This window comes from Etheostoma spectabile, chromosome 9 (assembly GCF_008692095.1).
Source record: "Etheostoma spectabile isolate EspeVRDwgs_2016 chromosome 9, UIUC_Espe_1.0, whole genome shotgun sequence".
Classification (NCBI taxonomy): domain Eukaryota; kingdom Metazoa; phylum Chordata; class Actinopteri; order Perciformes; family Percidae; genus Etheostoma; species Etheostoma spectabile.
Genome location: NC_045741.1, coordinates 7,527,682 through 7,541,593, shown reverse-complemented (window position 1 = coordinate 7,541,593; position 13,912 = coordinate 7,527,682). Strand labels below are relative to the sequence as shown.

The 13,912-nt window shown below is 40.7% G+C and overlaps 1 protein-coding gene across 1 annotated transcript in view; it reads left to right on the top strand.

The window, feature by feature from the left end:
* Window positions 1–13,912, top strand: part of LOC116695234 (PH domain leucine-rich repeat protein phosphatase 1) — a 29,143-nt gene that overhangs the window by 2,037 nt on the left and 13,194 nt on the right. Inside the window, exons 2-4 of the mRNA XM_032525365.1 lie at window positions 7,977–8,173; window positions 9,148–9,273; window positions 11,679–11,827. Of these exons, the coding sequence (XP_032381256.1) occupies window positions 7,977–8,173; window positions 9,148–9,273; window positions 11,679–11,827 (472 nt within the window). The remainder of the gene's footprint in view (window positions 1–7,976; window positions 8,174–9,147; window positions 9,274–11,678; window positions 11,828–13,912) is intronic.

The window sequence follows — 13,912 nt, the reverse complement described above, 5'->3', positions numbered from 1 at the left end:
TAATTCTCTGATTAAATAATGTGAAGATGTTCTAGTCTCTTCACTCCTCTGTGACAGTACACTGAATATCTTTGAGTTGTGGACAAAACAAGACAATAGGGCAGGGCGAGAAAATCAAATATCACAATATTTTTGACAAAATACATCAATATTGATACCACAACAATATTGTAGTGTTGACTACTGGTGCTTTCACAAAATAGTTACACAATAAGGTTTTTGATAAACAATCATCAGTAATGTGGGTAAAGACAAATAATACAACAGTCTGGTAAGTTCAGAAAATGTCATAACTTTACTGTAATGCAGCCTTTAAAACCATGACAAGACAACACTTACCATATTATGATATCCTAAATCTAAGACGATATCTAGTCTCATATCACAACATCGATATAGTATCGATATATTGCCCAGGTCTGCAAGACATTTGAAGACATCATCTTGGACTTTGGAAGTCACTGATTGACATTTTAAAGACCAAACAACGAATCAGTGAATTGCGAAAATAATCGCTAAATTTTATTTTTTGGGTTTTTCTGCCTTTAATTTTTTTTTTACCGGACAGTTAGGTGAGGAAGGGGGGAGAGAGGGGGGAGAGAGGGGAAGACATGCAGGAAATCGTCACAGGTCAGATTTGGACCCTGGACCCTGGACCTCTGTGTCAAGGCGTAAACCTCGAAGCACATGTGCGCCTGCTCTACCACTGATCCAACCTGGCCACAGTAAGCGCTAGATCATTCTGTATTTAATGTAATCGTTAGTTGCAGCTTTAACTGTATGTTTATGAGACAACCAGGACATCCACATTAATACTATTTTTTTAATGCTCTTTTCCTATTACACTTTGCCGCTAGCCGCTTGTCACACCATGCCACTTTAGCTGTGCTCGACTTGTCTCTTCTCAGTCATTGTTCACCCATTGTCAGTGTACCGTGGGCGTTGTCATTGTGTTTGGTCAGTCGGACTGTTAAACAAGTGTATTCAATTGTCCTGGTGGGACAATACCCAGTGTTTTTGCCTGTGAACCCACCCAAGCCCTCTTGTGTAGGTCTGCAGGCGGACACATCTGGAGGTAACAGGTGTGCTCTTGGGCACACCAATCACAAATCAGGAGGCATTGTGGGATCTGCTTCTCTTCTTCTTCTTCTGTTGATGCTGCTGCTGTTATTGATAACAATCCTATTTTGCTGACAAGCCGGCTAAGAGGATGGGAAAACAGCCATGATCTCTTCTGGGATTAGCACAACTGGATGTTGTTTTTGACCTTGTTTTTGACACCCTCAGCAAAGACGTTAGTGATTAGAGTGGTGGTGTGATGTTGGAGGAAGAAACAAAACCAAAAAAAATGTTATTTCTAAAATTAACACATTCTAAATTCATTTCAGTCCTGTTCTTTTCTCCTGTTCTCTCTGTTTGTTTTATACTAGGGACTGCAACTAAACACTTATTTTCATCGCTGTTCATATCTGTTGTTTATCTTCTTGATTAATCGGTTAGTTGTCTGGTCTCGTCAGAACGTGGTGAAAAATGTTGATCAGTGTTTCCCAAAGTCCAAGATGACGTCCTCAAATGTCTTGTTTTGTCCACACCCCAAAGATGTTCAGTTTACTGTCACAGAGGAGAGAAGAAACTAGAACATACTCACGTTGAAGAATGTGGAATCAGTTTGGGGTTTTTTTCTTCATTTTTTTATGAAAAGATGATTTGATCCGGATAATTGATGATCAAAATAGTTTAAAACTAATGGATTAATCTATGCAGCTCTATTTAATACAACAAGAAACACCACCCAAAAGACCCAGTATTACTACACATTCCGACGGCGTTAACTTCTCAAAGCCTTCAAAACAGGCTTTCCTCTATCTTACAAATGTTACATGACAAGCTGGGCAAATGCCCCTGTCATCCTCTACACCCCCCGCGCCCCCGCCCCCCCAGTAAAATGACAGAGGAACAAAGCATGACTTAGAGCTAGGCCGCTGAAAGCTGGGGCCCTTCCAGCTGCTGCAGACACACCGCCGGGAAACAAGCAGTGAGATGCTGTATGACGGCATGACGGGGACAAATACAGAGGAGTGATGTAATTATATGACGTAGGTCTGCACGATATGAGGGAAATATGCGATATTGTTGAGTTTTGCGAGAACAATATTACTTTCATTAAACGGATATTAAAGGGTGCTCAGTTCTGCATTTCTGCTGCTTTTAAGCATTCTGCCAAAATACACATTGCTTGTTGAATTTAAAACATTACATTACATGTCATTTAGCTGACGCTTTTATCAAAAGTGACTTACAGTTGCTATATATGTCAGAAGTCGCACGCCTCTGGAGCAACCAGGGGTTAAGTGTCTTGCTCAAGGACACATTGGTTGATATATTGCAGTGGGAATCGAACCCAGGTCTCCCACACCAAAGGCACGTGTCATACCCCCTGCACCGTCACCATATATAAAACAAATATAAGGAAATCATTTCCAACATTCTTTTATTTAACAAATTGAAGATTGAATTGAATATAAAAGGCAGGCCTAAAAAATAAGTGACAGTTACATTATAACGTGACGTTTTACGACCTTTTCTTTAAACTAACCCATTTTCTATATTTATTTTTTTCCACGCTGTCTCTGTGTGTACTTTATTGTTGATGTTTAGAGCTACAGGCCTTTGACTCAGCATAATCTCTCTGGCAAGAATTCTCTTTTTTTTCTCTCTATCACACACACACACACACACACACACACACACACAAACAAACACACTGTGCTGACAGTAAGAGAAAGTGACCTTACTGGAACTCAGATTTCACCTCCTCAGTGTTTCGGATCTCCCCGAGACTGTCGCAGTAGCCGACTCCTCTTCAGCTCAGAACTGCAGTACCCAGAGGTCACTGCTTTACTCTTCAAGGGTAAACACTCACCCAACAAATGCGTCTGATACTGGTGCTGAAAACTACCACAGCACCCACAGGCCGTGAAGGCAAATGTCTCATTTTGTCCTTGTGGTGTGGACATCACAGTAGCACCACACCAGCTGGTTTAATTTAAACTGAAATCCAGGGTTCTCCCTGCCGTTATAAGGTTTAGGTGTAGCATCTGAGCTGTTTTGGGCAGCACCTTAGCCAAATGGATGTGACTAAATAACTTTTCTAAAATCTAATAATTGTAGTTTAACCCCAACCGGCCCGTCAAACACCGCCTACCAAGAGCCTGGGTCTGACCGAGGTTTCTGCCTAGAAGGAAGTTTTTCCTCGCCACTGTCGCACTGTTGCTTGCTCTGGAGGAAACTACTAGAACTGTTGGGTCCTTGTAAATTCAGGAGTGTGGTCTATCTGTAAAGTGTCTTGAGATAACTCTTGTTATGAATTGATACTATAAATAAAATAAAATTGAAATTGAAATTAATTTTTACCCAGTGGACTTTTTTAGCAAGTTTTGTTTTTAGCTTTTTGAGTGATCCGCTCTAGCTTTTCCACGGTTTGTTGACACAGATATGCTGATGATAACGGTCCAAAACGTGAAAAAGGGACTCAAAACTACAACAAAGATACACAAAGCGACTACAAAGAGACGCCAAATGACCACAGAGGCTCAAAGAACCCCAAAGAAAAACAAAAATGACCAAAAAGAGATACAAAATCACACAAAGAGGCACAATGTATGGGGAAGTTTTTTTTTTTTGAGGGAGGAAGCCTCACCCCTAACTCCTTTAGCCACATTGTCTTTAAGCCTTTGGAGTGTTATTTATTTATGATCTGCTCTAGCTTTTCCAACTGTTTTAGGCTGAGATGTGGTACTGATGGTCCAAAATAATGTGAAGAAGAGATGAAAACTACCACAAAGGGACACAAACTAACTAAAAAGATATGCCAAATGACCACAGAGAGCCACAACTATTCCAAAGAAAATAAAAATGACCAAAAAGAGACACAACACGACTACAAAGAGACATAAATCGTATGGGAAAATGTCTTGTTTTTGTTGTTGTTGAAAAACAACATTTTCTTGAGGAAGGACGCCAGTCTTGTAACTGCTGTGAATAAGAAAGTTGGAAGGAAATTGTCAGGTGCTTGGCGCACTTAAGGTCACCGGCCTTGGCCCGGACAAGATGCACTAAAACGATGAGATGTAGCATGGACAGGAAATGGCTATTGGCTGCTTGATGAGAGACAGGATGTTCCCCAGTCAAAGAAATAGACGGAAGGAAAGGGCTTGTGTGTGTGTGTGTGTGTGTGTGTGTGTGTGTGTGTGTGTGTGTGTAGTGTGTGTGTGTGTGGTGTGTGTGTGTGTGTGTGTGTGTGTGTGTTGGTGTGTGTGTGTGTGTTGTGTGTGTGGTGTGTGGTGTGTGTGTGTGTGTGTGTGTGTGTGTGTGTGTGTGTGTGTGTGTGTGTGTGTGTGTGTGTGTGTGTGTGTGTGTGTGTGTGTGTGTGTTATAACAACTATGTCTTGGCCGCGCCGCCTTGGGGAAGGGTGGACCCACACAATACAAATTCCACAATATTGTTTAGCTTAAAACGGCGTGTTTGAGTTTACGTCACATTTATCTGAGAAAAAGCTTTATGCATTTGTGAAAAGGACACCATATGATGTCACCGACTGATTGTTGAATTACACCTTCATAGTGTTAGTATGAAGATACATATGGCGGTTTTCCACTGCGTGGTATCTACTCGACTCGCCACGGCTCTACTCGCTTTTTTTGGTTTTCCATTACAAAAAAAAGTCCCTGGGACCTGCTACCAGGTACTTTTTTTAGTACTACCTCAGTCGAGGTTCCAAGCGAGCCAAGGCGATACCAAAAGGTGACGTGGTTACCTGCAGACCGCTGGTTGGTCGGAGAGAATCGTCACTTATGACCGCGTTGTTAGCAATCAAGAGTGCGGAGTGTGTGTCCAGAACAAACGGGACATTTAAAACAAATCTAGCCCGACACCGACAGATTATCCACTCTCTGCACTATTCTCACTTTTCAACTGTTCGGGCTACTAGCGGCTTCATGTCGTTTCCAATATTGCACACTGTTACTTTAAAAACAAGACAATATATAAACAAAAGTTTTTATTTAACTTTTCAAGTAGCGCATCAAACCTCCCAAACATCCCGGTTTCTTCCTCTGCACCCTGTGACAGTGTCCCCCCTGGCTCTGCTGTCCCAGATGCACCCGTGTTGTCATAAGACGTGCCGTGACTAGGGCTGGGTACCGAACTTCGGTTTTTTTATGGTACCGACCGAAATGTTTCGGTTTTACACAGTATCAAATTATGCCTCGTCTTTCGGTGCCAAGTTTCGGTGATTGGCTGTAACGTTAAACGTGATTGCGTACCCAAGAAAAATATACGTGGTTACGCCGACAGACGGGGTTCACGTGCATCTGTTGTGAACTGGTTGCGAGCAACGTTGTACCGCTAAAAATGCCACCTAGAGAGCGGACCGCAGCCTGCGCAGCCCTCCCTCTCAGCCGCCTGTGGGCAATGCAAAACCAGAGCCGACTCCGAGTGATTCAAAATATCCACCACCGGACTCCGCCTCATCAAAGAGTAGGCTACCGAGGACGGCACTGTGTCTGGGATTTCAACAGGTTTATGTTTATTAGGTTACTGCAACTTAACACGTGCATCGTGCTGAGTTAGCGTGTAGCTTATTTATTGCTGCGTAGCTAGCTAAATCAAAAGCTAACATTTACAGACAATACTTTGTCCGTTTGTAAAATATGCTTATCCATTGGGTCGCTGGTTAACAGCTAACCTTATCTTCACTGTTATTTTTATACTCCTCACAGTAGCTCTGACTCTGATGTGTGTGATTTTCTTTCTAATTGATATTATAAAACTGGTATTGAAAAAGGTATCGTTCAGGAACCGATATCGAAGTAAAGGTATCGGTATTGGTACCGGTATCGAAAATGTTTGATTGATACCCAGCCCTATCCGTGACTCTCATACAGATTATACGAAGCCCAGTAGTCAGAACCAGAGGTTTCACCGGTTGGACATCGCCCACCAGACGTTTCTGCGGCGGCGATTTTACAAAGCGTGAATGCTCTAAAACACAAACAGTCCGCATCAGTCATGTGGTGTGTAATCATGGTTGTTCATGTACTTTATATGCGTCTAGTAAATACTGACTGCGACGCTGAACACATGCAAATGTTAGCTAACGTTACCAGGAAACTTAACTTACCCTTTTGTGTGGCGAACAACCGTCATGTCGACGTCTGAACTCCGTCAGAATTCCCAAACTCCGTTTTTTTAGCGGTGATTTTTGTTGCTTCCTTCAGCTTCTTTTGAAACAAAACATTTCTTGGCTGTGGCGAGTAGCCGACGTGCGTGTGAGTCGCGCTGAAAATTACGTCATCACGCGTTGCTATAGTGACCAGCCACGCTCCGGCTTTACGCAATCTGCAATGGAAAACGAACATAGAATGGGCCGAGGCGAGCCGAACCGTGCCAAGCCGAGGCGAGCCGTTACCAGCAGTGGAAAAACGCCAATATTGAGGTGACCAAAGTTTATCTTAAATTTCAGTGGTTGCCTTAATATCTTTATTTATATTTACTGACATCATCAGCGTCTGCAGTGTCAGGCCTCCCTGTTTGAACCGAGATCTACCAGTAACACTTAAATTTTAAATAGTGGCTTTAGTATTTGCTTTCAAGTTTTTGCCGACTTTTCTGTGTGTTGGTGTTTGTAACATAATTGTCTTAGTCTTCCTCAAACATCTATAAAAGTTTGAGCGCCAGTTGTCTCTAGAATAAGGTTGGGCATCCTTTTACCCAAGTTCTTCTTACTTTTTCCAAAAACCTTACTTTGGGGAATGGAAGCATGCATTTCTACAAATCCTTACATTTTTAACAAAAGAATCATAAGTTGTTAAATGTTGTCCAATCACAGGCAGCTGTACTGCAACTTTGCCTGAATTGAATACTGTCTAAAGATGTCAGGTTTAAGTCTAGAGCTATCTGATCAAAGAAAAACTCTTAATCTGACATATTGAGGTTTGATACAGCCCCACTCAGGAGTTGGTTAGCCCCAGTGAAACCTGTGCACGTGGGTGATCACCAAAGCAAAGAGTAAAAAGTACAGACCGAAAAAACCCAGTTTATAAGCGAGCATGTATGTGTGATGTGTGTATAGTATGTATGTGTGTATAGTATGTATGTGTATATATATATATATATATATATATATATCTATATATCAGTTCATGGTTGCTTTCACTGTGTTCAAACGCTCAGCACAATGAATGAGAACACCTGTTTCGGGCCAATCCACTGTAACTGTGGCTGTTTTTTGTGTCAGCAAGGGGTTAATGTAACAGATCACGTCTGAGTGACCGCTCGTTCTCTCAGCCCACAGGCTATTAACAACAATTCACTTATATAACCGCATAGCTCTCTGTGGCTTTCACTTTGTGAACGAGAAAACCAGTGTGAGAGAGTTGATTCACAAAATCCAAGGCAGCTAAAAAGAAATAGCATGTTCTATTGTTCCAAAAGGCCGTTATGAAACAGAAAAACAGTGTGTATTAAGGCGTAACTCTTCTCATAGTGCAACCTAGGGTATTTTTGTGAATGTACCTGAGTCAAACTTTCATTTCAAAGCATATTTAGGACGGAAGTGGCACTTTTAAGATTTACCAAATTCTAGTTTTTCACTCAAATGGCAGTGCTAGGGGCACTTTTATGTTAGCCTCAAAATAGCTATTTTTACACTAAGAAGGCTCGATACAACGTGAAACTTTGCTCAAAGTATCACCAGGGGCTCTACACATTAACACAAGCACTGAGAACATTGTTTGTGTACACAGAGTGTTGAGCGGAAAACAAGAATACGGTAAATCTTAAAAGTGGCGTTTCCGTCATATTTATGCTTTTTAAACAAAAGTTTGACTCGGTAATGTTCACAAAAAGACCCTAGGTTGCATTTTGGCGAGAGTTACACTTTAACTATCATAAGCAATCTCTTCTCTCTCTCCAGGCAAGCCTCGAAGTGTGGGTGGTTCAGAGCGCGTGCAGCTTTCTGGGGTGTTCAACGTGCGGAAAGGGAAGCTGGCGCTGCCGGTGAACCGCTGGTCGAAGCGCCAGGTCACGCTGAGTGGAACCTGCCTCATTGTCTCATCTGTGAAACACGCCCACACCGGCAAGATGCACATCCTCCCTCTCATCGGCGGAAAGGTACTTTCTGAAGTGTTTTCATGTCTTTAACTTGCTTGAGTAATATTCTGGTTTGGTACCCGTTAATCAGTATTATAGGTACTATGACATGCTGCTTTTTGGATGCTTTAAAATAGGCCTTAGTGGTCCCCTAATACTGTATCTGAAGTCTCTTTATATAGACCTTAGTGGTCCCCTAATACTGTATCTGACGTCTCTTTTATATAGACCTTAGTGGTCCCTAATACTGTATCTGAAGTCTCCTTATATAGACCTTAGTGGTCCCCTAATACTGTATCTGAAGTGTCTTTTATATAGACCTTAGTGGTCCCCTAATACTGTATCTGAAGTCTCTTTTATATAGACCTTAGTGGTCCCTAATACTGTATCTGAAGTCTCTTTTATATAGACCTTAGTGGTCCCTAATACTGTATCTGAAGTCTCTTTTATATAGACCTTAGTGGTCCCCTAATATAATTATTATATTTGTGTAATCCGTACAAATACCAGAATGTAAAATTAACAATTTGTTCTAAATCAGCTAGGGCCGCAACGAATGATTATTTTCATTTATGTACAGTATGGTTTAGAAGATATCAGTGAAAAGTGTAAAGTGTTGATCAGAGTTTACCAAAGCCCAAGCTGACGTTGTCAAATGTCTTGTTTTTTCAAAACTCAAAGAGGAGTGAAGAAACTACACATAGTCACAATTAAGCAGCAGGAATCAGAGAAGTTTTCATTAAAAAAATGACTCAAACCATCATAATAGCAATGGTTTTAAAAGTTGACAATTAATCAATTAATCTTTGAAGCTCTAATTTCCAAAAGAGATTGGATATACGTTTAGAAAAGAAGAAAAAAAAATGGACAGAGATGGAAATGGTCAACTTTTTGGAACCACAGTCGTTGAGTAGGCTGGATTTAGGAAGACTATTTAAAAAAAAAAAAACAAGATCCAAGGAAACTCTGATGATAAAATACGTTGTGTGCTGCAGGTGGATGAAGTTCGGAGACACAGCCACTGTCTGGCTTTCAGCTCCGCCGGTCCTCAGAGTCAGACCTACTACATCAGCTACGAGTCCTACACAGAGCACCTCCGCTGGCACAGGACCGCCTCAAAGGTACGTCATTCTATATATATGTCCACACTTACACTCTTGGCTCCCATGATTAATACATTCTTATTGTTGCATATTCTTCACTAAACCAAAAAGCACAACAGAAGTAACATGTGTTTCTGTGTATGGAGTTAAACTGTGGCATGAATTAGAAACTGACATAACATTTTTTAACAGATTTCTAAAGGTATAGAACTATATGCTTATTAACAAATACATAGCAGCTAGGGGTGGGAAAAATAATTAATTCTTAGATGCATTGCGATTCTCTCTAGAACGATTCACTGCTCGATTCAGATGATTTTATTGTTACATTTTGTTATAAATGTCTTGATTTTTATTTAAAAGTTACTGTCTCAAGACATGTACACATCAGAAAACCGAGTGACTGAAAGAGGACGGGATAATGGACAACAACTTAGAGTTTAGGCAACAGTGCAGAAAATAAACACACAAAAATGGCCAAAAGGAAAGAATTTTTTGTTGTTGTTGTTGTTGTGTACACATGATCTAGTAAGACATACATAAAATAACTAGGCAAAACACAAAAAGGCTGTTCATCTACTTCATCTACTTCATCACATCACATCTGACCACCTCATGTTTCATGTTCTAAGAAGCCAGTTCTCCACCTTTAACCTTTGTGTTGTCTTCCCATCAACCATGAAAAACAAAAACTGGTCACTTTTTTCAACATTATTATCACTTTTTCCAACATTTTTGTCACTTTTTCAATGTTGTGGGTGCTTTTTGGGATATTTTCAATGTAATGCTTATTTCGACGGCAACTTTTTTTGTGACAAAAAACAACAATTAACTGAAAATTGGTCAAATTTGACCCAAGGACAACATGAGGGTTAAACATGACTCAGCATCTGACGTGTAGGATCACTGTGAGAGAAGGTGACTCAGCGTGTTTAAGGCTTAATTAAATCATGGAATGACTACACAATAAAAACCCCAGTAGACAAAACATTTCATTAAAACTTGTGTGTGACCAATACGGCATATGTCAAAATCTAACAAACTCAGATTTTTCATGTATATTTTTTAAATCACAGATTTCTTTTTTTTTTTGCATGGTCGGTCGATGATCAGTTTAAAATCCAATAATTTGCCTCTGAATCAAATCGAATTGTGAGGTGCCAAGAGATTTCCACCCCTAGTGTGAACACATCAAATGTTTGATTTTTCAGGTAGAACAGGTCTTTTAGTGTATTACTTATATAACTTAGCAGTGTTTCCCCCAGAAATGTGTTTAGGCCCGGTGGCACGTGTCTTTTTTCCGACGAGGGCTCAGCTGGGGCCAGTCACAGACTGATGGCAGCATTAATGTAGAGCCGAATAGTTTCAGTGATTCCAAATTATGGACAGAATCGTGAAATAAAGAATTTAAAAAAGCTCCATAGGGCCCTACATTAAAGCTATTGTGTGTGGTTTCTGTCGGCCCCGTGAGGATGGGGCCAAAACTGTCGGCGCGTCCACATGATACAAGCCTTCCCACCCCTCCTCCATGCAGTTCCTTGTAGCAGGTTCATCCGTTTTGAAAAAACCTGGAAAAGTTATGGATTTTGAAAAATGCACATTCCAGGCCTGGAAAGGGTTTTGGAAAAATAAAAAGACCCGGACCCATTTTTTTAATTGTTAAAGCATAATAATATGTGATTTAATAAAAAAGAAAAGAAAAAATCTTTTAATAAAAAAAAATATATTTCTAATATATTGTCTTAACCTTAGCGTTCTATTCTGGGCGTGATATTACGAATCATTCGTTTTTATTGTTAGACCTCTGAGGATAAACGTTAACACAGATTTCTATTCTTACTGTATAATGTCGACTGAGATTTTCAGGAATACATAGTCATGGAAATTTGCCGAAAAGTCATGAAAAAGTATCGGTTAAAATGCGTTTGAACCTTGTTCTTCAGAAGAGGTAATTATCTTCACTCGGGTTTTTAAGTCGCCGGACGCCACAATCTTTTGAACATAGTCGTACTGAGAAATACAGAGAGAGTTGTGTGGGGCTGATAGTCTTAATTAGCTTTGTATCAAGTCATTTGGTAATAACTTGAATGTAACAGATGTTCATTATTATAAAAAAGTTACGCCCCAAACCTTTAAGTCTTTAAGATTTGAAAATATGACTACGTGTGAGTTTCCAACCGTTTCCCACTGTAACTGTAATTTAAAAAATGTCTTAAATGTACATTTACATTTACATTTTTCCCCCCAATGGCTAAGGTCTGGTAGGGGGGCAACTTAGGCCCAGTGGGCTACAATACACTGGGGGGAACCCTGACTACATTAAATTTAAGGTTTAATTTATCATGAGGTTGATAGCAGGATTAACATATCTTTACGACCTCTTGTTGTAATTGAAAGGTGCTCATCATGTTGTCCTTTGTCAGGTTGCGTCCCAGAGGGTGAACTCAGTCGACCTGTCGTGCTGCAGCCTGGAGGAGCTGCCCGCTCAGCTCTTTTACAGCCAGGACCTCACACACCTCAATCTCAAAAACAACTTTATGTCGCCGCACAAAGGTGTTCCAGCACTGACCAGGTGAGTTTCTGTCCCCACCGCTCCTGCACACACCACACCGCTACCGTCCTTTGTGTTCAGGAACAAGGCAACAGGAGGAGCCCACGCATGAAAAGCACTATTTTTTTCCCTTTTGTTCTTCTCTCGTTAGGATGTGGAATTTCCCTCTGTGTTTTGTTTTTTTCTGTCTTGGAGAGCTACCATATGGTCTAAAGAGGAAGCTGCTTAGATCAAATTACACATGATGTGTGTGTGTGTGTCTGCGGCTGTGTGGTTTGGATGATTAAACGTCCAGCCACCTGTTGTTAAACTGGTCGCTGATGTCACAGTCTTGTGTAGCAACGTCAGCTTTAGTGTAAGAGAATGTCTGTGGGTCTGCGCGGTTATTATTTACTACTCTAAAACGGGCAAACAAGATAGTTGATGACCCATCCCATGTTCCCCATGCAGGGTATGAACTACTGCCCTCTAGGAGGAGGTCCCGCCACGTTGATTAAATAGATTTAAAAATGAGTTTGTCCCTGCATCTATAAAGCTTTTAACTAGCTTTTAATCTATGTATGTATGTATGTATGTCTGTTGTATGTCTGTATGTATGTTTGTAACGGTAATGGCAGCAGCATGGTGGGTTTGCCCAAGCAAAATCTTCCACATTGTGGAAAAAATAATGTTTACCCTATCACATTTGTCATCTGCCATTGGACCCCAAGAGCCCCATCAAAATAGTGAAATACAGGTAGCCACAATGATGAGCATGTGAGCAAACTAACAATTAAACAGGAGTCAGATCTACAAATAAGTATAATTTAAAACATTGTGCTCTGTCCTATTTAAAAATAGACCATTTTTGACATTTTTTCAAAACATTTTTTCTTTCCTACCCCGTCTATGGCTCTGATGAAGCGAATCTTGAATGTATTCTTTGATTTAAAGGGCATGTTTGCTGGGGATTATTTTCAGTGGCGGATGGATACACATTTGGTGATGAGTATTTCTGGCAGAAGGTCAGAGGATGTGGGATTTGTGGCACTTGTTTGCCAGACTTTTCACTGTATTTAAGAAGACAAAACAGACTTGTTTTAAAGATGAAGTAGTGTTGCATGTTTCGACACATTGATTCTCTCTGTGGCAGCAAAAGATTTAAAAGTCTTGAAAAAAACAACAACATTGCCGAGCTTCCCGAGTCATGTTTGTGGCTTCATCCTTGTTTAACAGCTTTCTAGCAGAATGAAAAATCCTGAAAAGCTACATTTCCTTCACTTCATTTGCACTAGACCTTACTATAACTTTATTGCAGGACCAGTGTTTAGTGACGTGTAACATTATTATTTGTTTTCAGGTAAAGTGAAGTCGCTAGTGACATGACTAACATCTTGATCCGAACACTATACACACAGACGTGGCTGGGCGAGATAATTAAAAGATGAGACATTTTATTATGTGAACATTGAGCCGCTAGTTGTCCAAAAGAAGATGAGATTGAAACATGACCCATTTGTGTCACGTTTCAATCTCGTCCTCTTCTGATGAAATATTTAGCGTACAGCAATTTCTGTCTCTCTTGATTTTGGCTCTTTTGTAGCCACTCAAGAGAAGGTTACGTTGGAGTCTGACATTTACTTGATGACAAATGAATGCATATATATACACCGCCATTGTTCCTCCATAAACACATGCTTCCCAGGCGGTGTTTTAAGGAATGTGTTCTTCCCGTGGCGTGCCTGCGACTTTCCCTCGGAAGGATGTGGATCGGGCTCAGCCTTTTCACCCCGACCCCTCTGTGAACTGGATTGGGCTAGGCTAGGAAAGACACTCACTCACTCACTCACTCACTCACTCCCACTCCCACTTGAACCACACTCTTTTAGTCACGTATACATTTAGCATTAAATAGTGTCTGTTCTGAGTGTTATTGTGCTGTATCCTTGAGACCTTTTGCAGGTTCCTCTCGTAATTTTCCTTGTTTATGAGACAGGTGTTATGTAACTAACTAACTAACTGTAACAGTTTTTCACAATGTGTGCTTTTGTTAGACCCTCAAGAAGTCTGATGATTATAGCCCTGAGTGATTTATATCTTTGTCCCCCCCCCCACCCTCCCCTCCTC